We start from the raw sequence: 25,181 nt of genomic DNA, 5'->3' as shown, positions 1-25,181 counted from the left end.
CAGCTTGAGGGGTCTCCCATGGGGACACTCTCTGGGGCAGGGCTTTGTTCCACTCCCCACAACTGGGAATGTCACTTTTAGGCAGCAGGAGGCCCCAAAACCCCCAAAACGTGGGGGGTCACCAGGGAGTGCAGAACCACAGCCCTGCCCAGGCACTGAGGGGGAGCCTGGTCCCAGCTGTCATATTTATGTTCCTATTCCTATTTATAGGGATACTATTTGGGATTCTTTTCTTTTTATTTTCATCATAAACATTCTATGGACACACCAATAAAACCATCACAAACAATATTCATATTGTTTATGATGGTTTTATTGGTGTGTCCATAGATATGTTTATACATGTGGTATGCATACATGGGTATATGAGTTATACACCTCATATGAAATGTACAGATGCATATATAATGTATACAACATAATGTATCATTACACACACATTACATAATATACATATTATTATGTGTTAACACACAAGCCATTATAGATGTACTGATTATATGGGTGATACAAGAATTCATACACCCACACCCATGTAATCCTAGCTTATAACTCTATATAAATTATACATTTATTTTTATTGTATATGAAGCTAAATTTATACTTTATAAAGAAAATATATTTCTTAGACATGAATATAGAGGTATTTAGAAACATAGCATGGTTTAGATCGGGAACACAGCTTTGATAAATGATTCCAGGATATAATTTTCCTTTTATTTTGGACACACCTATTTTATACATATTTATTTATGTGTATATATCTAGTGTGTATATATATGTACACACCATATTTATTATGTGCATCTGTGTGTATATTTTATATATATATTTACCATGGACACACACACGTATACATATATACCATACAATAAATACATTGCATTTAAATGTTTGTCTCCCTAGAAGAGGACAATACCATGCACATACCTATAAATAAATGCAGGATGTTTGAATTTTTTATCATTGTTACCATTTCCCTGCGGGGGAATAGATTTCCTTGATGGCAAATCAATATTTAAAAGCCAAATGCTTGCTCGGAACCATTTAAAGGAAAGCTATGAAGCTGCCTTGGGAATATTTCACAGCTCAGGATGGGCTTTTTTTCCCAGTTTGGGGAAAATGTTGGGTTTTAGCACAAGTTCTGTGCAGCCTGAGGTGTCAGCCCAGAGCTCTAAATGCTCAGCAGTTCTTTGGACAAATGGTTAGAAATGCCATTTCTCTGAGTAGAGATCTGATTTCTCTGAATATAGGTCTGATTTACTGAAATATGGATCAGATTTCCCTAAATATGGATCTGATATCTTTTTTTTCCTAAAAAAGGCTCAAATCCCTGCCCAACCTGTCCCAGGATCACACTCCAACCTTTATTACACACAACCACCCATCAGCTGCAAAGAGAGCAGAGCTGGCTTGGGACAGGGAGCACTGGAGTGGTCCCAAAACCCCAGAAACCCACAGGAACCCTTCCCAAGCACTGCCTGCTCTGTGCTGGTCCCACTGGTGCCAAGTGAAGGGCAGCAGGGGGAGCAGGCAGCGGGACAATGCTTCCCCTGACACTCCTCCCAACACCAGCACAGGAAATCCCACCCAGGATCCCATTTCCAGGGGAGGTTTGCAGGCTCCAGAGGGTCAGAGAAGCTCTGGGTAAACATTTGGAATTCAGGACTGCCCTGAACTATCTCAAACCTTGGATCCTCAGAAGAGGGCACCGAGCTCAGTCAGAGCTGGAGAAATCACAGCAACCTGAGAGAAATCTGCTGGGGTAGGAAACCAGCCCCAATTCCTGTCTTTTATAGAGGCATGGAAAGGTTTGGGCTGGGAGGGACCTTAAAGACTGTCTCACTCCAAGCCCTGCCATGGCAGGGACACCTTCCACCATCTCAGGTGGCTCCAGGTCCCATCCAGCCTGGCCTTGGACACTTCCAGGGATCCAGGGGCAGCCCCAGCTGCCAGGGTCTCCCCACCCTCACAGGGGTGAATTTCTTACTAAAATCTCATCTGTGCCCACCCTCATTCAGTGCAAGGCCATTCCCCTTGTCCTGTCCATTCCTTACCATCATTCCAGGCCGAGCCAAAGCATAAGGAACTGTGTTGCTGATGGTTGTGTCCATATAATAACTCATCATCTTGCAGATGCCTGCAGGAATGGAGAGGGGCATTAGATTCCATGCCACAAAAACTGACAGCACCAGCTAAATCCATGCTTTCCACAGCTGTATAAAGCTTGGAGCAGACTGTCACCTGAACGAGCTTAGGCTGGAAAAGTTAAGAGAAAAAATACCTGGATTAATAGGAAATATTGTGATTAGAGGGGTTGTATCAACAATGCAGCACCCAGATGCAGGAGTGTAACCAGGGGAGAGCCTGACAATGGGGACTGAATGATCACCTGCAAGCTGAGGGAGCCGCTCTGAGGGAAGATGAGATCATATTTCCTTTGCTGGAGAATTGGTGGGAAATTGTTGCCAATTTTTTTCTTTTGAGAGAGGAAAAAAAAAAAAAGGCAGTTTGTTGAGATCAACACCTTTCCTGTGAAAGCTTTGTCAGGCCCAGTCTGTCTCACAAAGAATTTTGCAGCTTTCAGGACACATCCTCTGTTTTTGCACAGGAGCTTGTGTTTCCCTTGCTGAATCGCTGCCTTGCAGCCCCACACGGCATTCCTCACTCGGGATTCTCTCTCCTAAGCAAGTCCTCCTGCCAGAGCTGCTCATCACTGAACCCATTTGTGCGGCTGAGAAGCTGCAATGTGGCTCTGTCATCAGAGCTGCGGGTGTTCCTCCCTCCCTCCCTGCAATGCCAATGGAAACGCAGGACCAAGGGCAAGGTCTGTGTTTTGGGGAGGTGACTCCAAGGTGCTGGGAGGACAGAGGGAAGGGGAATGAGCTGGGCTGGGCAGGGCTGGCTCAGGCCTCAGGCAGGATGGCACCTGGAGCTGTGAGAATGGCTGTTCCCAGCCTGGTGGTGCAGAGGAGCTGCTCTAACCTCTCTGAGGACACAGCCCTGGTTTCTGGGGAGCCCCTCTGCCCTCCTGCAGAGCCCTGGGCTGTGGCCGCTGCAACTGCAAACACCTGGCTGAGATATCTTACAACAAAATCCCAGAACATCTGCTCCAGCCCTTAACCTGGCACTGCCAGGCCCATCACTATCCCAAGTGCCACTTTACACGTTTGGAACACTTCCAGGGAAGGGGACTGCACCATGTCCTGGGCAGCTGTGCCAGTGCTTGGCAAACCTTTGAGTGAAGAAATTTTCCTGATATCCAGCCTAAACCTCCTCTGGTGCTACCTGAGGCTGTTTCCTTTACTCCTATCACTTGTATCCTGGGAGAGCAGGGAACTCCCCCTGGATCCCCCCTCCTTGCAGGGAATTGTATGGAGCCAGAATTCACAAGATTGGAAGGGACCTTAAAGACCATCGAGTCCAACCCATGCCCTAACATCTCAACTAAACCATGGCACCAAGTGCCACATCCAGGCTTTTTTTAAAGAGGGTCCCTTGAGCCTCCTTTTCCTCAGGCTGAGCCCCTTTCCCAGCTCCGTCATCAGACCCGTGCTTCACGTGTTTTTTGCTTAGCTCTTCTCAGCAGAACCAGCACAGCCACATCACCTCCAGCCTCCACTTCTACCCTGGACCCTTGAACATCCTGGATGCCCTGGCACCCTGTCCCAGCCTTCCCTCTGGTTCTTGCCCGGGGCTTTGCTGCTGCCGGAGCTCTCTGCACTTCTCCACCCCCGGGGAAGGGCAGAGCTGCTTTGGCTCTCACTCAGCACCTCAGCAAACAGGGACCCCCAGAGCATCTCCCCCGTGCCCTGTGAGTAATGGCCCAACACAAAACACCTGCATGTGCACAGTATTAAATTATCATCATCATTTCCTGCTGGTTATTACTAACTCTGCCTCAAACATCAGCAGAATTTTTTTTTTCAAACTTCTCTTTTTTAATTCACAAGACTGAAAATTACCCCTACGTGGTGGAAGAACAACCAACCTGTTTCTCTTTGTGCTGTACCCAAAACCACACTGAGTGCGAGTTAGTGTGGCTGAGAAGCCTTAACTAATCTTAGCATCTGAGCACGCCCTGCCAGCCCGCCCTAACGAGGCGTTAAAACGCCTTGGCTTCAATCTCCCTGCAGCTGGGGCAGCTGCAGCTGGGCCAGACAAAGTGTGTGCAGCCCATTGCTGCAGCCTGGGTGAGCACAGAACGTTTGGGTTCCAAGGGACCTTAGAGCTCATCCCGTGCCGCAGGCAGGGACACCTTCCACAAGACCAGGCGGCTTTAACCCCTGTCCAGCCTGGCCTTGAGCACTTCCAGGGGGGAGCGACCCTGGCATGAAGGGCATGCCCTAACGCAGGGCAAGGTGCTCCATCCCAGCCCGTCACACACCTGACCCCGACCTTCAGCGCATGGAAACCATCTCAGGTAAACACGGGCTGGCCTTGCCCTAAAGCAAAGGTTGATGCTGCCAAACAAAGCAAGACAGACAGGGTGGAGCCAGCCAGAGCGAGCTGGGGCTGTTCACCTGCCGCGGTGACACCCACGTGTGCGAGGGTGAGGGCTCACAGCCCCAGCAGCAAACAGCAGCCCCTGCTCTCTGCTTTGCAGCTCGTGCAGCAGCAGCTGGGGTTGCTTTGGGGTTTTGTCCCCTTTGTGCAGGCACCTCGCTCGCAGCAGCTCTCGAGAGCGCTTTCATGCCTCGCTGCCTGTCCTTTGCATCTTTCTCAGGCTGAACCTTCCAGCAAGGCACCACTCGCTGCTGCTCGAGGCCGTGGCTGTGCGCTGAGCTCAGCAGCACCAAACCCATCCTGACACCCAGGACAGGCTTCACACAACAAGGAATAGCAATAGGATTCAACCAGAGCTGCAAAGCAGCCCCGGCAGCTCCCTCACCAGCCTGGAAGAGGTGAATTAGCATCTCTAGACAGCAGCTCCAAGACATTTAGAGTCACTTTGCTTTCTGGTTTCTCTTCCCCTCCAAACTGGGCTGTTAAAAAGCACAAGAGAGGGGCAGAAATATAACACAAAACTCAGTAACAATTTGCATGCCCATCTCTGTGGGTTCAAGAGAAGTCCTGGTTAAACACAAATTAAACCAGTTCCCCAACGTGATGCAGGTTTTGTGGGTGACAGTGGTTAAAGGGCAGAGAAACAAAGTCTGGAGGCTCTGAAAAGGACCTAGAATAATGGAATCCCCGAAGAAGGAACCCCAGAAGGGGCTTTCCAAGCCCCACTATGGATGGCAGGGATGGCACCCAGTAGGTGACATACCCTGCTGGAAAAGGCAGGTGAGCAGATTCTGGGCAAGGAATAATTGTGCTCTGGAAAAGCAAGTGTGGAAAAGGAGATAGGGACAGCACAGAGGGAGCTCTGCTGTGCTTTGTCCAGGCTAATTTTAACAGAATTTCCACCACTTCCCAGAGGAAACTACTTCACAGCCCAAAACATCTCTCACTGTCAGCAAGTTTCCCTGATGGCTGAGCGATATTTTGCTTCTCTTCAGCTTCCTCTAATAAGAGCCCAAAGAGTTCCTCTCCTCTTTAGGATGCTGTCAGGGAGCTCAGCTGAGCTCCATTCCAGGCTGGAGCTCTCAGGGCAGGTAATTTGGCTGATACTGAGGAAATCACTGCAGATTTACATCAAGATAATCTAGAGCCACAGCTTGCTGAGAGCTGCTAGTAAATAGAGGGGAATCTGAACCATTTGGTAAAATCCTTAATGATTTAACAGCTTGACTTCAGCCTTATTGTTTGCTCTTTTTATTCCTGTCCTATTGTGAAAGCATGTGTGGGAGAACCAGCATTTATTTTGGGACTTGATCAAGTACCAGCCAAAGCTATTACACTCTTGGGTCATTTCTAAACTGAATTAAAATTTTAATTTCATTTCAACATCCATCCCTCCTCTTTTACAAGGTCGGGATTTTTTTTTTTTTTTTAATTTTAAGTCAATTACTGAGCTTGGTTTAAAAAGGGAAAAGCTGTTTGTGCTCATGATTAACACACACTCCCCTGCAGAAGCTGGGAAGGAGTTAAAAATGAATGTTAGAATAAAGTGAGCTTTGTCTGTTGGATATATGAAGACACTTCACAGTATTTTCATGTTTGTTGTTTGTTGTTCAGTTTTATGTTTGTTCAAGGATAGGCAGAGGGAAGTGGAGCAATGCCACAGTGACTTCCCAGTGGCAGTCAAGTCCCATCCCTGTTTCCCAGTTTAATGCTCCATCCATGGCTCTGCTGCAAAGTCCTGAGGCTCAGACTGTTCCCCAGTTTCTGAGCTGCAGCACCACGCTCAGCTCTCAGCCCCAGCTGGGCACCAGGGAAGATGGCACTGCAGGGTGGCACACCTGGGACAGCCACCAAACACTGCTCGAGTTCTTTCCTCCATCCCAATAAACCGAGAAAATTCCTTTTCCACTGGGTCTGACGAGAAGCCAGGAGGATGGGGAAGCATCAGCTGCCCCACCAAAATATTTCTGGCTTGAAGAAGGTGAATCAAGGCTTTCAGAAGATACAGCAGCCCCTGGCACACCGCCACCCTCCCCGGGCTGCCAGGCTGACCCAGAGCTGCTCAGTGATAACCACTTCATTTTTGCATCCAGCAATAATTTACCATCTTTGAGGGGGTGGGGCAAAGAGCCGCTGGAAATGACATCCTTCCGCCAGGCTTTAACCCTTGGGATCCGGGCACTTTCCAGGCCGGCTGCCAGCCCCGTTCCCAGGGGAAGAAGGGTTGTTGATGTGTTGGCATCTTAGAAACCTCCTCCCATTCATCAGCCCCCGGCACCGCCTCGCACAAAAGGAGCATCCCTAAGGCAGGAGCAGCGGACAGGAGAGTGCTTTCTACACTTGCAACCATGGTTTGAACAGATTGGCCGCGCTAAATCCCACATTTCTTATGGTTTTATAACTTTAGAGTGTTCGCACCCGGTTTCCTGCGGGGCAGGCGGGCGGGGCAGCAGGAGGTGCTGCGGTAAACAACAGAGCAGCAATGGCCCTTCTGCAGCCGCTGGAAACACTCCGGGAGGGTGAAGGGCCGGGAGAAGGTCACCGGGGAAAGCGAGGGGCCAGGCCGAGGGTGTGAGCCCGGGCCGCTGTCCGGGGCTGTCCAGCCCCGCTGGCTGCCGGGCTCGGCGCTCTGAGGGGACGGGGCAGGGCCCGCCTGGCCCCGCATCCCCGGCTGCTCCAGCGCGGGCCTCCTGCCTGCCCCGGTGCCTGTCAGGTCTGAGCAGGTACGAGGGCACCTCAAGAGCCTTCCCGTTTGGCTGGACAAGCTCTGCCTGGGGTGGCTGACAGCGGCCGTGGGAGAGTGCCAGGGGGTTAAAGTTTGGCCCAGTCTCACAAACCCCTGGCTCTCTGTGCTCGGGAGTAAACTGCTTTTTCTCTACATTTCTGCTGCTCTCTGCTCATCCATCGATTACTCAGCTGCTAATTAAGCTAAGATAATGCCCCCATCAGCAGCCCCAGCAGATGCACAGCGAGCTGACAGCACGGGTCAGGCAGGAGAGGGTTTAGGTGGGATGCCAGAGCTGTTGCCATTAAATCACCCTGCTCTGTCCCAGCTCACAGCAGCCACTGGCAGGAGGATGTGAAGGGAGGGTTAATTAGGTCAGTTGTTGTTTCACTCACGAATTTGCCTCCTGAAGCAGTAGACTCACCGCACAATGCCACAGGCCAGGGCCTCAGCTGGGGCAGAGCACAAGGGGAATGAAGGGGATCAGTGTCCCACTGCTCAGACAGGGATCCCTGCCCTCTCACGCCTTCCCCATCTCACAGAGCCCAGCCTCTCCCTGGCACAGGGCCTCGGCCAGGGCTGGACAGCCCAGCTGGGAGTCCCCCAGGATCCCTGTGCGACCTCCAGCAGGAGACCTGGAGCAGCTTGCCCCAACCCGCTCTGAAATTCCCACCAAACCTTGCTCTTCCACAGGGCCCCAAACCACTGGGGAACGTGGGGTTACCTTCTGTTTCTTTGTCCCTCAGCTTGCCAGATGGGAAAGAGGTTTGTGATCTGGAGGGGCGCACAGTCCCTCCCCCAAAGCTCAGTGGTGAACCTGAGGACAAGGGACACACACCTGTGCTCCCCCTGTGCTGGGGAGCACCTCGGGCTTTCACACACCCCCAGACCCTGGGCAAGCTGAAAACACCCCAAAAAATCAGGCCTGCCAGAGCATTATTTTCAGGGCAGGCAGGAGAAAGCTGCACAGCCAGAGGAGCAGGAGGCAGCAGGAAGGGGCTGCAGCAGCAAAGCGGCTCGGCCCCAGCCTGCAGCCCCCGCTGGCAGTGCAAGAGGGAAGCTGAGGTGCCTCTAACACCCAGTGAGGGGCCACATGCACAGCAGTGATTTACACACTAACGGGAAGGGGAAGGCCTTGGCCGGGCTCCTCAGGGACTCACAATTCCCACTGCCTGGGCCGGGGGGCAGGATTCTGCTCTTCCCAAGGAATGGCAGCACATCCCTGCAGTTGTCACACTCCAGCTTCTCCCAAAGGCAAATGCTGGCACCTGTGGTGCTCTAGGCCCTTTAGGGGATGGCATCACCGTGGAAAACATCTGGAGGGGTCATAGCAAATCCTTCCAATCATCCCTGCAAAGCAGGAATCAGCTCCGGGTCTGTCTGTCCCACCCTGGGCACTTTGGATCTCCTCCCCCTCACAGCAAAACCAAACCAAATTACACCAAAACCGAATTACAATTCAGAACAGCAAAGGAACTGCAAATTTAATTCACTGTACTAATGCCAGTGCATAGCCTTCCACCTCTATGAGGAAAATAATAATGTTCTCCTAAATCTCCATCTCCAAAATTTATGTACCAAATGTATATATATATACACACATATATATGTATTAATTTTTAAATGGAAGCATCATCTGAGACATTTACAGAAGATCCTGCAGTAGCAAATACACAAATCAGTTACTGGGTGAAACTGGAAATTGAGTGAGGAAAAGTAAATCACCACAAACCAAATCTGAGGTGTCCTGAAAATGTCTACAGGTACCTCCGACCCCCAAAAGAGTTCAAAGAGCCTCTCGCCCCTCCACTTACGGCTCAGCTGAAGGACCCGGGGAAAAGCTTTCTATCCACCACGGCTTCCCACACTTGTGTCCGCTCTCCTCCCAGCTACCTGGTGCTCTCCGCGCTGGAGCCGGGGAGGATGGAAATACCATAGTGTTCGAGGCAGGGCTGCTATTCAAAGGGAGGGGGAGTGGTCAGCCCCGCACCCAGGGCGCTGCGAACGCCGCCAGCCAGGAAAGAGCCACCTCTGGCCGCTGTCACGGCGCTGGGGAAACAAAACAGCCGCTGCTTGGAGGTGGGGATGGGTACAGCCCCGACAGCCCCGCCGTGGGTTGGCCTTGGGGTCCCGTGCCCTGTAAATGCACCCGAGGCTCCAGCCTGTCCTCCGAGCGCTGCTGCAGCCCCAAGTCCCGTGAGCGGAGTTTATTCCTGCCCAGGGGGCGAGTTAAGGCTGGCAGAGCACGGCCAGGTGAGGCTGCTGCAGCTCTGACCCCAAACCCAGCCCAGCAGCTGCCCGAGGTGCCCCATGGCACAAATCCCTTCCCCTGAAGGGCCCTGGCACCGCTGCTGTCCCTGCCCCGGGCGGGTCCCGGTGCTCTGCTCCGCTTCCTGCCTCACCCCCAGCCCTGGGAGGATCCAGCCTGCTGCCAGTCCTGCCAGCTCTTGGCATGCACCTCGGGAACCAAAAACGTGCCCTGGTGGCCGCTGTTTGCTTTTAAACCCCTGAAGGCTGAGGGAAGCTTTTAAACCCCTGAAGGCTGAGGGAAGCTTTTAAATCCCTGAAGGCTGAGGGAAGCCTCCCTCCGTGAGGAACTGCGGGGGGAATTTGCTCACTGGGCAGCGCTGGGAGCCACCGGCCCAGCTCTGCCAGGGCTGGATGGCCCGCATCTCCCCAGAGCCCAGTCCCAAGGCAGGTGCTCAGGGTGTCCAGGGTCTCTCCAGGCAGGAGAAGGGCAGGAGAGCACATTCCCGGCTGGCCAGGACCAGCAGAGGGACAGAAACACCGCGTGCAGTGATCTCAGTCCTTTAACGCCCCTGGGAATTATCCAGAGGTTCTGGAACAGCAGGATCTGGGGTGGCCTTTGTCGCACACCCCTGTCTTCCTCTTCACAGCCTGGCCAGGGAGCTCCAAACGCCAGTGACCCCCCCAAATCCCGGGTGCAGGAGGTCGTGCCCATCCCTCCTCTCCCTCTTGCGCTCTCCGGGCAGCAGAGCTGCCTTTTCCTCCAGGAGAGGGCTCCAGGCTGGAAATCCTGCCCGGCTCCAGCACGGATCCCATCTTGCTGTGTCCATGAGCAGCCCTGGAGCAGCCCCTGCCAGGGGCAAAGCCCAGGCCCCAAGGGTTCTGTGTGTGCTGCTCCAGGACCAAATGGGGCTCTGGGAGCACCTGCTGGGATTTCCCTGGAGATCCTAACAGCGAACTGTGAGAGAAGAGCCGCAAAGAGCCCCCAGCCCCAGCAGAGCTCAGCCCTCGCTGCCCCCCTGCACTGACCCCGGGAGGTTCTGCTTGCACAGTATCTGCAGGAGGGGGTGATTGCCAGGGAATTTAGCAGCACCCTCACCAAAAAACCCAAGCAGCCTGTACATCTGAGCACTGTCACTGCTGAAGGGTCGGCGTGTGGGGAGAGGAATAACTCCTGGAGACTCCTGCCCCAGCACAGCCCTGGGTATTTTGAGTACTCTCAGCACAGTGGGCATTTGCAAAGGACAAACCAAAGCTGTGTTTGCTCCCACGTGGGTAATTTCTGCCTGCACAGGGCTCCTGTAGCATCTCCTGCTGCCAAATGTTCCCCAGAGAAATCAGATGTTCTGAACAAGTGTTCACAGGATGAACAGTCCCTCCTGTCCCCCTCTCCCAGACCAGGAGATTGCTAAAATGCACAAAATGACAAATAGCAAAAAACCCCATTATTTATGTACATAAAACTATTCCCAGGTCCTTCAGGAGCTGCCAAATGATGAATGAATCTCTCCTTTAGCCCTGAATTTAGAAAGACACAGCTCCAGGTGGCCCAAATCAGTTACCTGCTGGACTGGCCAGGCACGGCTCACTCTTGTAGCTGTTTTAACACAGGAAATTATTTACAGGGTTCCATCTCCCCAGGAAGGTTTCCAGCCTCCTGGGCTTTGCTACAAAGGCTCTGTCACATCTGAGCTCCAAAGGAGTGGAATGTGTTCAGCAATCAATTTTTATCTGGGCAACTCTTCCTGGGATAACCCTGCTGGCAGCTGCAAGCAAGATGTCCTTGCCTGGATGCTCTGCTCAGGAGGGTGCTGGGATGCAGAATCCAGACATTAACAGCTCTGTGGAGTGGCTGTGAAGCCAGCTGGGAGGCTGGGACATGGAATCACAGAGTCATGGAATGCTTTGGGTGGGAAGGGACCGTGAAGATCACCAGGTTGCACGTGGTTGCCTGGTTTCAGGGTCACTGCTGTCACATCAGTCACCCAAAGCATTTGCTTCAGCTCACAACAAAAAGTAGGGTTAAATTTCGGGCAGCTCATGGAATTGATCATAAAGTCATTGCACTTTCCATGGCAGCTGCTTTGGGTTTGCTCCGTGCTCATAAAAAATAAAGTGATCCCTTAATGTTTCCCTGAAGCAGTTATTGATGGCTTCACCAAATTGGGGATGTCTTGGGGATGTTTCACAAGTTCTGCACTCGTAAGCTGCTTAAATTTGGGGCACTCAGGCTCCTGTTGAAAGGTGCAGCACACTGGTGTCAGCAGAAACAGCCCCTTTCCCAATACCCTGAGGAATCCTCACCACCACTTGGGGTGGGAGCCCAGAGCAGCAGCACTGGGAGGGAGCTGCACCTGGAGATGCTCCTGGTTTGTCTGCTGGAGCTGGGCAGGGAGCGTGGATCATCTGGGCAGAATTCAGCCCAGTCCTGAGTGCCACCGACTGTCACCTACCCCAACTCCTCTCCCTTGCAGCCCCAGGTTCCTCTCCAGGCACAGATCCCTGTGTTCCTGCCTGTGGATCATAAAGCACTAAAAGGGAGAAGCTTCCAGAGCCCTTCATGCATCACCATTTCCATCTTACTCTGGGAGAACAGAGAAGGAACCAACAAAATTATCCTGAGCACCTGAATCTCTGCTTTTGGTGTTACCCCAGGGCAGAGTGAAATGAGGATTCCTGAGCTGGAGAAACCTTACCAGTGTCTGCCCTGGAGAAGGTGACACAGCCGGGTCAGGAGCTGCCTGTGCCTGGAAATCCATGGCAGCTTTGCCCAGGGAGATGTTCCCTCTGCCCCTGCTCAGAGCCCAGCGTGACTCACAGCCTGTGCCAGAGCTGGGCACATCTGGGACCCAGGTGCTGACACCCTCTGGAGCTGCCTGGCCTCAAAAGCCAACAGGGACGGAACCAGAGCTCATCCCTCTGGACCAACCCCCATGAATTCCCTCCTGTATGGGGCCCAAGGATGCTGAATGTCCCAGCTGAGGGGAAATTTCTGCCCTCCCAAGCAGGAGAAGCTCCCCTTGGATCAGACAGGAGAAAGAGCTTTTTCTACCCTTGGATCAGACAGGAGCTCAGATCTTGCATGACCATTACCTTGGATGTGCAGGTGCAGGATATGCACTAAAACAGAAAAATTTGGGGTGCACTGGAATATCCTGAATGCTTAAACTGCCCCAAAAGTGACTTTTGTGATGCTTCTTTAGGCTGGGAGCTGCTGCACATGGATCTCCTCCACATCAACCGAGATAATTGTGATGGGCTGGCTCATCCATGGTTTATCCCACTTCTCTAAGGGAGATCAGCTGTGTGTAAAAATGGGCTTTAAACAGGGAACATCTGAAGGTGTCAGGACTGTGTGAGAAATGACATAGGGAAAAATTCCTTTTTCATCTCTATCCACATGGATAAAAACACATGGAAGCATATGGAGGTGAGAAAACCCAAAATCACACCAATAACAATATTTTCTTCCCTGTGAGGGTGGGCAGGCCCTGGCACAGGGTGCCCAGAGCAGCTGGGGCTGCCCCTGGATCCCTGGCAGTGCCCAAGGCCAGGTTGGACACTGGGGCTTGGAGCAGCCTGGGACAGTGGAAGGTGTCCCTGCCATGGCAGGGCTGGCACTGGATGGGCTTTAGGGTCCCTTCCACCCAATTCGTTCTGTCATTCTGAGATTTGGTCACGTTTTCACTCTGGAAGAGGAAGTAAGAAGTTTCCATTCAGCTCTAACTCTGCTGTTAAGCAATATCTCCAGGGAAGTTCCAAGCAGAACATCTCCAGCCTGAGCCCTTGAGATGCAAACTTGTGGATTTTGCATAGTTGGCACAAAACCCGATCCCTTTTCTAGAGGCCAATGTGAACATTTCCATTGCAAACTCCTTCTGCAGGTGCCTGCCCACTCACACCATTAATAAAGTCATGAAAGCTGCAAGAACAAGGTAAATTAATTCTCATTTCTGTCAACATTAACTGGGAAATCAGTCCTTACCCACAAGTTCTCCCATTGCAAGAAGAATTTGGCCTCTTGGTAGGAAGAAGGATCTTTGATTAGTCTGATACACTCAGACAAAAAAACAGCGAGGATCTCATCACACACACCCTCTTCAAAGTGTAAATTAAAATCCTCATCCAGAATCATTTAATCGAGGACTATAAAGCCAGATTTCAGAAGTGCTCTTTTCCAAGGCAGGCACATAAATAGAGATCAGATTTATAAAAATGCTATCAGCCAACAATTCCTGCTCAAACACATCTGGCCAGATTTCAAAACCAATTCAGCAGCCAGTTAATCACTTGCTCTTTATTATTTAACTTACTATTAGCATTGGGGGTAAAAAAAAAACCCGAGAGATATTTTTATTTTCTTTTATCTTTTAAAATATTCCCTGCATCTTGCTGGGGTGGAATTCAAAGCCTTGATAAAAATCATGACATTTTAAAAAAGTCAACTGCTTCTCAAGCCCGTGTAAAAATGCAGGGGGTGAATTGAGATCACTGCTTCCCTTTACAGCTTCTTGTTCAAAAAATGAGATTAGCACTGCACTGAGAATGCCACAAAAAACCCACCCAGAAAATAATCAGCAGCTTATGAGGGTTGAGCTGGGATGGGAATGAATAGGAAGTTGGAATTCTCATTATTGCTGGCAGTTCTCTGAGGACACCAGGGCACATCTCAAAGCTTTGTGTCCCCAGGGCTGGCTCTGCTGGAGGTGGCCCTGCCTGGGCAGCACAGTGTCCTGGGTTTGGAATTCCTCCTTCCTGGCAAGCAGTGGCTCCAAAAATATTGGGGAAGGGTTGAGCAGTGAAAAAGCTCCTAAGGATGGAGCCCCATCTGTCAATGTCATATTTTCTGGAAAAATCCCTTCACCCAGGATTTCTCTCCTGGGAAGCTGAGAAGCCTCAGAGAAAAAGGAAAACAATATTATCTCATTTGCTTCTCCTGTGTTTTGCTGCTTTGGAATGTGGTAGGTGATTGTTTCATTGGTTTCATGTGAACCATGTTTTAACTTGGTGACCAATCACTGTCAATCTATGTCAAGACTCTGGAGAAAGAGTCACGAGTTTTCATTAGTATCTTCTAGCTTTCTGTCTGTATCCTTTCTGTATTCTTTAGTATAGTCTAGTATAGTTTTAGTATGGCATTCTATAATATAATATAATATAATATAATATAATAATAAATTAGCCTTCTAAGAACATGGAGTCAGATTCATCATTTCCTCACCTTCGTTGTGGTCTCAGAAAATACAAGACCCCTCCCTGGAGGGGTTTAACAGAGTGGGTGTGGCACCTGGGGACAAGGTCAGTGGTGGATCCTTGGCAGTGCTTGGATGGTCACAGAGAGTTTTCCAACCCAAATAAACCTGTATTCCCTGAGCTGGGGGCTGGAGCAGCATCTGGAGGAGGGGCTGCAAAGGCAGAGCCCAGGGTTTGCACGAGGCCCTGGAGGTCTCGTGGGGTCTGTTCCCCCAGGGCAGGGACACCCAGGAGCTGTGGCCAGCACAGGTCTCAGCTGGACCCCTGAACCAGCTCCTGCTTCCCAGGGGTCATCTCAGGCTCCATCTCCATTTTTCAGGACTTGTGGCTCAACTGCAGCCCAGCTCTGCTCATCTTTTGAATCTCTGGGCTCTCCTCCCATGGCTTACAACTCTTCCCACCCGGAATGCCACTGTGTGGGGAGGAGGAGGAGAAAGCACGTGGGTGACGTAGGAATGAAGAGATTTCTCTGCAGTGGGTTCCATGGGGAGCTGATAAACCTGGGAAATTCTCCTTTTCCTGAGGCCTTTTCCCAGTCTCAAAGTGACCTTTGTGTTCTCCATCAGCTGACAGACACAAGGACAGTGAGGTTGGTGCCACGAGCTCAGCAGGGCCGAGGTGGGAGCTGAGCCCTCCTGGGTCCCACCGTCCACCCAGCACTGCCAGGGACACACTCAGCTAAGGAAATGCTATCCTGCTTCTCCCATAGGGCAGGGAAGGTGTGAGGTGTTCCCAGTGGAACAGAAACTGGACATTTTTCAATGCTTTATTTGCATATCTAAACCAATGCAAAATGATCTGCACCTTCATAAACACTTCTTGTTCCTGGAGCAAGCAGCAGAGGGAAAAATTCCGGTAGCAGAAAAGTGAGGCTGGGTTCTGTGGAAATGAGTTATTAACATGTCCTTTACCTCTCTGTTTATTTTCCACATGGTTCCAGGTCAAGGAAAGTTTGTCTGTGACAAGGATTAGGCTTTGGGAACAGCTGTGTCTTTTCATATTTAATTCCTGAGCTGCACCGAGGGTGTTTGGACAGATTCTCCTTTGTCTCCTCTGTCAATTGTCAGGGGAGCTCAGGCAGGATAACAGGACACAGGTGACATCCCCAGGGTGTGACGTCCCCTCCATGAAGGACACCCAGAACTCTGGAGGAAGAAAGGGGATAAATATGGCGTGTTCTGTCGGAATCCATGCTGTCCCCGTGGCTGGCTGGTGCTGCAGGGGTTATTTATGGCCGGGCTGGGAATTGCAGGGCTGGGTCCCACATGTGAAGTGAAAGTGGAAGTGTGTGGGTGGGAGGGGAAGCAGCAGCATCCCATTTATCAGCGCTCCCGAGGCCAGCAGCTTTCCTGGCTCCAGGCTGACATCTCCCAGGCAGCACTGCAGAACCCCAAAGGCATGATCCTATCCCAGGGTCCGTCCTCGGGGACGCCGGGAGCAGGATCACCTGGAGAGGGAAAACCCTTCCCGCTGTCCTACAGCCTGCTCGGGGTGCTTCACTCACCTGCCCACCCTCCGTGCGGCTGCTAAAAAAGGCAGCAGGGAATGGTCCAGCCTGCCTTCCCCCTTCCAGAGCCAGCCTGGGTCTGTGGGGCTTCAGCATGGCAGGGGGAAGGGCTGGAGGGCTGGAGGGAGGGGTCACGGCGGGGTGAGCTGATGAACAGCAAACAATCCTAATTTATGCAAAAAGCAGTCTGGAAAAAATGACATTCCTGCTTGTCTGCATGTGTAGCATACAGAGATCCTAAAGAAAGGAGCCAAAGATGTGCCCATGAATCAGAGCTTTATCCTGCCAGCCCCCCGGAGCCCAGCCCGTGGGTTTGGGGCAGTTTGCCTTGGTAATTGCCCGGCTCTCCAGCACAGGCTGCACCAACAGTGCCCTGCTGGAATCAAACAGGTCCTTTGGGTCTCGGATTTTCTCTGGTTTTCCACCCTCTTAGACAACAAACAAGCCATTAATGTCTGGAAGCACAGCCTGGATTCCCACTCCCAGGGCACAGCTCAGATCCCTGCTGGGGATGCCCAGTGCCATGTTCAGTCCTGTGTCCTGTGCCCACCTCCACCTCCCGTGCCAGGGGAGACACTCCGGGTTCACAGCTCTGGAAATAAGATCCCAGTGTGCCTTCCTGATGGAAAACTCCCAATAGATAGCAAGCCCAGACTTTCCTTTTGACCCCTTTTGGCTCTCCACTGGGATAAGGATGTGCAGAGTGTCTTGGACTAATTTCTGATCTGTATCTTCATTAATATGAATTCTCTCTGCCCTGAATAACCCCTGGTTTATCTGCTGGCGAGTCATAGACTCATGGAATGGTTTGGGATGGAAAGGACCTTAAATCCCATCCAGTGCTACCCCTGCCATGGGCAGGGACACCTCCCACTGTCCCAGGTGGCTCCAAGCCCCCTCCAGCCTGGCCTGGGACACTCCCAGGGATGGGGCATTGACAGATTCTCCGGGCAGCCTGATCCATAACTCCAAAGTTTTGCCCATCTATCCCTAGCTGCAGGGTTTCTGCCCAAACCCAAACCCCTTGGCACATACCCAGAGTGCCAGTCTGTGGAAAGCTGCAGGTTTTCCCCAGGTTTGCCCTGGATATTCCCAGGCACGGCTGGCAGCTCCAGCTGGATGCCCTGCAGCAGGAAATGGCAGTTTTGGCTCAGGCTGAGAGCGGGTGAGAAGGGGAGCCTGGCTCACAGGAAGGGTGATGGAAGGAGCCATGGAGCAGCGTCCTGGGCTGGCACTGCTGCTCCAAAGGCTTGTCCCAGATGATGTCTCAGGTTTCGCTTTTCTATTTTTCAGATTCTGTGCTGCTTTAGTGTGTGGGTCTGGGCTTCACATTATGGGATGGTGAGCTCTGCACAGAGCAGGGAGACAAAACAATTCCTTCTCTAGCTGGGGACCAAGGACAAATGATCCAAATCTCAGGCCCAAGAGCACAAACAACGTGGGCTGAAGAGAGAAAAACAAGCAGGATGAGACTGCATGGGCTAAAGCTGGAATTGGACAATTAACCCCAATATGCAAATAGAGCAGAACTGATTACAGTGAGAGACCCCATGACCAGTTGTGCATTTTGGGACCATTTTGAGTTGTGCTGCCCAAGGTGGATCCATTGAGGCCTCTTAATAAATCCCTACTTTATTCTTTAGCTCCATCTAGTCTCTGCTCTAGGTCAGCCTTCACAGGGCATCACAGAAGGGAGCCAGGACTCACCAGGCAGTGATAGCACAGCTTAGCTTCCTGCCACTCCCTTGGGACAGATCCAAGAGTGACTTTGCTCCCTTTTTCCACCTGGATCTGCCCTGTCAAGTGGGCACTGGGGATGGTGGTGCCCATGGGTGGCCGGGAATGGATTTCCCATGGGATAATGCCATCCTTGGCCAGCCTTTCCCAGCCCTGCAGGGATTTCCCCCCACAGCCCCAGCTCTGGGTGCAGAGACCCAGCCCCGGGTGATGCTCCTGGTGGGCAGGGAGAGCACACCTCACTGGGGACACTGTCCTTGCCCTTGTCCCTGCCCAGAAGGACTCAGCTGGTACCATCCTGGGCCTTTTGAAGTCAGCAGGAGCCCAGCCTGGGGAAGTTTTGTGGGGTGAGCCCAGCCTGGGGAAGGTTTGTGGGGTGAACCCAGCCTGGGGAAGATTCATGGGGAGAGCCCAGCCTGGGGAAGGTTCATGGGGTGAGCTCTGGCAGTGCTGGCTGAAGCTGTGTCCAGAAATCACTGGGTGCCATTTCCAGCACTCCGAGAGGAGCCAGGGCTCTAGCACTGCTCCTTCAGTGCCTGTAAATCTGCCCCTGAGATTCACCAACCTCAGCTGGAGTTTTATCTCATTTGGCCCCCTGGGCACTGCCATGGGCACAGATAAGCCTTGCAAACAGGATGAGGAATTGTTCTGTTTCAATCCCATCCTGTGGGCTGAGAGGGACCTCGCTGAGACCCAGCTCAGGATGGATTCACCTCCTCCCTCAATGGGCTTCATTAGCTCCAGCTCTTCATGGATGCAGCAAATGAGAGAAATAAATACTACAATCAAAGTGCTCAAACCTACGCCTTGCCTATGCCAACACAAACCCTGAATGGGAGGAAGTATTAGGCTAAATTTAGCTCCTCAAGCAAAATCCAAGAGCTTTTATTTTTTCTTTAATTTTTTTTCTCTAGGTTCATACTGTAAAACATCTGCTGAACAGTTTCCTATAACTGTTTTTGGCTTTTAAATCAAAGAAAGAAGAAACAATGTCCCATTTTTGTAGAGAGAAAAGGAGGAGGGGAATAATAGACCTTCCTCTCAAAGGAGGATGACAATGAGGATAGAAATAGAAAGGGGGGAGCTTTGAAACATCTTGAGTCCAGACAAGGAGTGGGTGGATGACAGGTTCAGGTATCTCTGCTTGCTTTGGCCACTTCCCATTCCGAGAGGGGGCTGGCAGAACTGCTGACAGCCAGAGGGAAAAGCCACGGGCAGGGCTGGATCTGCCCGGGTGAGGGGGGGCTGGGAAGGGGGTGCAGCAGGGCTGGGGCTGCACAGGGAGGTGGTGGAGGAGGAAAATCGAAGTTATTTAACATGAAAAAAGAAAGAGGAGTTGTGCTCAGTTGTGCTGGCTTTTCCCCCAGCCCAGCAGAAAATTCCCTGCTCCTTCCAGCATCCCATGGTCCAGCTGAGCTCCTCGGGGTGTCCCACAGCTGCAGCCACCTCCACCCACCTGCAGCATCCCCGACACCGGCGTGGGTGGCCCTGAGCTGCCACATCTGTGCTTGATCCCCTGCCAGTCTCAGGCCATCCCCTGCCTGGAGAAACCCGTTCTTCCCTGCTCTTCCCTGCCTTTCCCTGCTTTTCCCTGTTCTTCCCTGCCCTTCCCTTCCCTGCTCTTCCCACTTTGTGAGACCAGAGTCCCTCCCCCGGGGGGCGCATGCAACCCACGGGGACGTGCAGCCCCTGGAGGGATGTGCAGCTCCCAGAGGGGAATGTGCAGTCCCTGGAAGGATGTGCAGTCCCTGGAAGGATGTGCAGCCCCTGGAGGGATGTGCAGCCCCTGGAGGGACGTGCAGCCCACGCTGTCACACCTCGCAGGCTCCTTGGCAGCGGGGGCCGTGCACAGAGGCCTTTCCTGCCAAGTCACAGGATGCGATGACGGCGCGGCTGGGAAAAGCTTCAAACCAGCCCAAACAATCGGAGATTGTCTGCGGAGAGCGGGCTCTAAAATTGGCTCCTTGGATCAGCACCAGGCTCTCCCCGGGGCCTTTGTCGGGAGCGCCGGGCCGGCAGCGCTGACGGAGAAGGAGCTAATCTCGCTAATTTTGCTAATCTCGCTAATCTCGCTTCCCATCTGCGCTCGGGCTCGGTTTAACCCGGCCGTGCCCGTCCCGCTGTGAGCCGCGGGCATCCGCGCCCGGACAGCGGCAGGAGCCCTGCCCTGCCTGCAGAGCCACACGGCTCGGGGCAGCAATCCCATCTTATTTACTGCCCTGAAAAGTTGGAGTGTGCAGGCTGGGGGATGGGGGGAAGAGTTGTGCTTTTTACATGGATTTGGCACCAGTTGGGCTGGATTTGCTCCTTTTAAGTCAATTCCAGTTAGGTGGTGGCAGAGCCCCTCCGTCCCTTGGGGTTCTCATCATGAGGGGCTCTGCCACAAAGCAGCTGTAGCAGCATCGGGGGCTGGGGCCAGCATGGCAACACATTCCCATAAACCATGAACCTTTTCCCCACCTTTTGGCCTTGGCTCAGCATCCTCCTGGTCCCAGCAGCCCCGCAGCACTGCAGAGCTGCTCCCGAGGATGTGCCAGACTCGGGCAGTGTGTGTCCCACGGCTCCGGCACAGTGCTGCACTGCCCCGGCTGGGCCCCCGCTGCTCCCAGCCCCACCCAGCAGCATCTCTGCAGCATCCCTGCAGCATCCCTCCAACATCCCTGCAGCATCCCTCCAACATCTCTGCAGCATCCTTCCTGCATCCCTCCAGCATCCCTCTGCCAGCCCAACCTGGCCCAGCCTGGCCCGGCCCAGCCCAGCTGGGGAAAACTTGGACAAAAGAAGCTCAGAAGGAAACCCAGGAGCGGGGAAGAGGCAGGCGAGGGGCTGTGTCAGATCAGCCTGAGGCCCAGGAGGAAATAATTGGAACAGGGCTCTGGCACGTGCTGGGGATGGGATGGGATGGGATGGGATGAGATGGGATGGGATGTGCCACGATCATTCCCTGCCAGCCCTCTCTGGGCACTGCAGGCAGGAGCAGCCATTCCCATTCCCTGCCCACAAGAGGGTGAGGGAGGGGAGACCAGAAAATGGCATTTTGGTGGAAAAACCTCTCTGTGACTGAACTCCTCAGTCTCCGTGGAAGGGGCTTTGCTTTCCTCAGGAGATTCCTCTTAATCCCACAAAAGCTGGAGAGAAAAGTGTTTCAGGCACTTCCCAAGCAGCCAGAACCATCCTGCTCTGAATACACCTTCTCCTCCAGGCAAGGGGGTCTCCAAACCCTAAACACCTCCAAGGCCCCTTCACCAACCCTGGTCTGCAGCAGGGGAGCTGTAGGGGATGGGGGCAAGTGCCCAGTGCCAGGGGGGCTGAGGTGGAAGCCCAGCACTGGGATAAATCTGTGAAACACATTGCAGCTCCAAAGGGATGTCTGTGGGATGTGAGGGCAGCAGTGGGGGGCAAAATCATTTGTCTTTCCAGGAGAACGAGCTCGGGGCTGTATGCAGGTGCTGGGGCTCGCACAGGGGGAGGCCAGGGACTCACAGCAATATTGGCAAAAACCACAGGAATTGATGGAGAAATAGGAGAAATGTGGAGAAACATGCAGAAACAGAGCTGGGGGGCAGTGGGGCTCTCCAGGGCCACCCCACCCCGGTGAGGAGCCACACCGAGGGCAGAGGTGCGTCCCCCCTTCCCAGGGAACCTGCGTGGGATCCGTGGGAGAGCTGGAATGGGTTTGGATCTGTGCATGGACACACAAGCAGGTCCTCGTGCGTTCAGGTGCACCCCAGTGGGCAGGACACCCCGGTGCTGGGGCTGGGTGGCACGAGGGGTCCCGTGGTGTCCCCGCGGTCGGAGCGGGTGTCCCGTGCCCCAGGTGCCAGGGAGGTGATGCCAGGAGTGCTGCCGGCAAAGCCGAATTCCCGGGCTGCCTTTACATTCCTGCAGGCTGCCTTTGGCAGAGCGCTGATTGCAGGCAAAGCTTTGCAGCTCGGAAACTTGGACGGCTCCGGCTGTTTTCACTCTCCCTCTCTCTCTCCCAGGCTCTTTCATTCATGCTTCCTCTCTCTTTTCCCCAGTGCATTTCTCACTCACGCTCTCATTCATGCTCGCTCGCTCATTCTCATTTTCCTGGCTGTATTTTTAGCTCCCTCGCCGTTCAGAGGATGTGAACATTATCCCTGAGTCATGACTTTGTGAGGAAGCAGCCAGCCAGGGCTCCCATTACAGCCCGGCAGGGCTCTTATCAGCTGCAGCACAGCCTTGCTGGGGAGGGGGCTTTATCTCTCCGCTCCTCTCCCCTTCCTTTCCCTCCAGCTGCTGCAGCTCCGGCCCCTGTGCGAGCCCACGAGCCTCATCCCCCCGGCCGTGTCGTGATGCAGAGCCCGAGGAGTTAAATCAAGATTGGCAGCCAGGAAATGGGAGTAAAGCTTGGGGGCCAAAGAGCATCATCCACCCTCCACCCTCCATCCTCATCCTCCCTCCTCCATCCCGGCCCTGGAGTGCTGCCGCCGGGATCGCAGCCAGGGAGAAGGTGTCTGGCAGGGCTCTGACTCCGAAAGCTGCCGGGTTATTCCCAGCCCGAGCGAACAGCCATGAGGTAATGGCACCTGTGGGCTGAGCGCTGAGCCTGCTCCGCATTTGCAAACACAAAATCGCCCCCGAGGGTTTCGCTGGCTCGCGTTCAGGTGGAAGCAGCGGCAAAGCTTGCAGCGGCTGTTCCCACCCCAGGATGAGCCGTGGAAATGAAAAACATCCCACCTAGAAAGGATTGGAGCCGCTCATTCATTTGGGATTCGTTCCCGAATGGCAGCGACGCGCTGCGTGTCCTTTGCAGGGAACAAACAGGGACAGGAGCAGCCTGGCCGGCACAGGCGGTGCCCCTGCCGGCCTCCTGCCCCGGAGCCCAGGGACAGCACGGATGTTTTCCAGGTGCCCCCGGGTCGCTGCCGGGGGCAGGGCGAGGCCAGAGGGCAGATTTCGGTGTGTCTGACGCGGCCCCGAGCATCACGACCGGGCTGGGCTGGTCACGGCGCTGGGCGGGAGGCGCAGCTTCACCTTTCGGTGACATCCCGGCTGTTTTCAGCTCACTTCCGCTGCCTTTCCTCTCTAACCTTTCTGTTATCTCCCTGATACTCTCTCCTCCCTTCTCCACCCCTCCGCTTATTTTAGCTGCTGTCTCTTCCTGCCTGCTCGTGTGGCCGCTGCCCTGCCCTGCTCCCCTCCCGTGCCCTGTCCGTGCCAGAGGAGGGGTCACTGCCCTGCCCTCAGCTCCAGGGCAGAGTTTGGCCCCATTTTCATCCCCATTCTTCCTCCCCAAATGTTGCTTCACCCCCAATCCCTGGGAGCAGAACTTCTTGCTCCCTTTTCCATCCACGCTGCCGGGCATGGGAGTCCCTGCAGCCTTTCCTCTGGCATGGATTTCTCTGGCTTGTGGTTATCCCTCACCATTTCCCAAAAAAACCTCTTTACAACCCAGACACCTCTTCCTGCTCGTGCTGGCCGCACTGATGCTCAGCCTCGGGCTGCTCTTTCCAAGTTTAAACAGATCCTCGTGCTCCTCTGCCCCCAGGAGATGCTCGCAGTCCTTCACCCCGGACTGCAGCGAGGCTGTGCCAGCAGCCAGGAGGAGGCAGAGCTCGCTGTATTCCACCCCCAGGGCCATTTGTCCACCCCAGGAAGACAAAAGAGATGCCACTGGAAACTGCCAGAAGAGACGAAAGCTGACATGGGATCAGGAAACAGCTCAAGAAATTCAATTTTCATATTGTTTTCTATTTTGGTATAACACAGGTATAGCAAACGAGATAAGAATTGTGTTTTCTTTCTTAGATGTTCAGAGAATGTGAAACCCAGAAATATTCTTGGGAAGAATTGTGCCTTGCTTTTCTCTGTGAAGAGAAATGTGGCAACATGCAGGAGCTCTGGGACTTGGCTGGTGGTGTTTGTGCAAGAAATGAGTCCTTTGCAGTCCCGAGTCAAAACACTCCCACAGTGGAAGCCAGGGCTTCCTGGGCTGAGCCTTGTTGCTAAATAAAAGACAAAAGAAAGAGTAATTAGGTGCCATTAATTGTTGTTAAGAGGATTTTTGCTGGCAGCCAGCACTCCTCTCCAGGGCCACAGCCTCACGCAGAAGGGCTGCAATAACGCTCACTGTGCATTGGGGTTATTTCCAGTGCCCTGACTGACCCTTCTCTGCCAGCCCCAGTGGCCACCAACCCCCCCACCCTCCCCATCTCCTCTGGCCGTGCTCACACAGAGGCCAAGGCTGCTCTGGAATGGGGTTGGCAGGAAAGGAGAGGACAACCCAGCACCACAGCGGAATCTGGTCCGTTCCAGGCTAACCAGGAACAGCAAATCCATGGATGGTCCCAGCGTGGAGGCCCTGGGAATCTCAGCTGCCCTGTTTGTATGGGGATGCAGTGCAAGGGAATGTGGAAATGATTTTCCTGCAAGGAGAGTGCAAGAATCAGGATTGTTCAGCCTGGAGAAGAAAAGGGTCCAGGGAGACCTTTCAGTCCCTTGCAGGGCCTAAAGGGGCTCCAGGAGAGCTGGAGGGGGACTGGGGACAAGGATGGAGGGACAGGACACAGGGAATGACTTTCACTGCCAGAGGGCAGGGATGGATGGGATATTGGGAAGGAATTGTTCCCTGTGAGGGTGGCAGGCCCTGGCACAGGGTGCCCAGAGCAGCTGTGGCTGCCCCTGGATCCCTGGCAGTGCCCAAGGCCAGGCTGGACAGGGCTTGGGGCAGCCTGGGACAGTGGAAGGTGTCCCTGCCCATGGCAGGGGATGGAATGAGATGGGATTTTAAGGTCCCTTCCCACCCAAACCATTCCTGGATTTCATGAAAATACTTGTGGTGTGTTTGGCTTTGAGGGCAGTGCAGGGCGAGTCCTGGGGACGTTAAAAGGCTCCAGTGCCCCTGTCGTTCACCTGTGCTCTGGCTTCTGTGCCTTCCCATTAGAGTTTATTAATTATGATGGCTGTTATCTGCCTGTGTGATGGACGCAGCCCTTGGCAGGCCCTGGGACACTGCTGAGAATCAGAAGCAATTCAATAAGGAGGAGCCAGTGCGGAGGCCCTGCTTTCACTCTGCCTCCCTGGTGAGGATCCCACTGCTTCTCATCCAGGGCAGAGTGCAGCCAGAGCTGTGTCCCCCCAGCTCCACCTGGTGCTTTCCCAGTGGTCCTGAAACTGAGAGAGAGGTGGCTCAGATTGGAAATCAGGAGGAAATTCCCTGAGGGTGGGCAGGTCCTGGCACAG

The 25,181-nt window shown here is 53.4% G+C and overlaps 1 protein-coding gene across 1 annotated transcript in view; it reads right to left on the bottom strand.

Annotated features, from left to right (window-relative positions):
* ETS1 (ETS proto-oncogene 1, transcription factor) overlaps window positions 1-9,139 on the bottom strand; it is a 75,260-nt gene extending 66,121 nt beyond the window's left edge. The window contains exons 1-2 of the mRNA XM_041480551.1: window positions 9,046-9,139; window positions 2,058-2,140 (exon numbers count right to left, since the gene is read on the bottom strand). Of these exons, the coding sequence (XP_041336485.1) occupies window positions 2,058-2,129 (72 nt within the window). The 5' untranslated portion in view covers window positions 2,130-2,140; window positions 9,046-9,139. The remainder of the gene's footprint in view (window positions 1-2,057; window positions 2,141-9,045) is intronic.
* Between the last annotated feature and the right edge of the window lie 16,042 nt (window positions 9,140-25,181).

Source organism: Pyrgilauda ruficollis, unplaced genomic scaffold, assembly GCF_017590135.1.
Source record: "Pyrgilauda ruficollis isolate IOZ18807 unplaced genomic scaffold, ASM1759013v1 scaffold52, whole genome shotgun sequence".
Classification (NCBI taxonomy): Eukaryota; Metazoa; Chordata; class Aves; order Passeriformes; family Passeridae; genus Pyrgilauda; species Pyrgilauda ruficollis.
The sequence above is the reverse complement of the archived record's forward strand: the minus strand, read 5'-3'. Positions and strand labels throughout refer to the sequence as shown.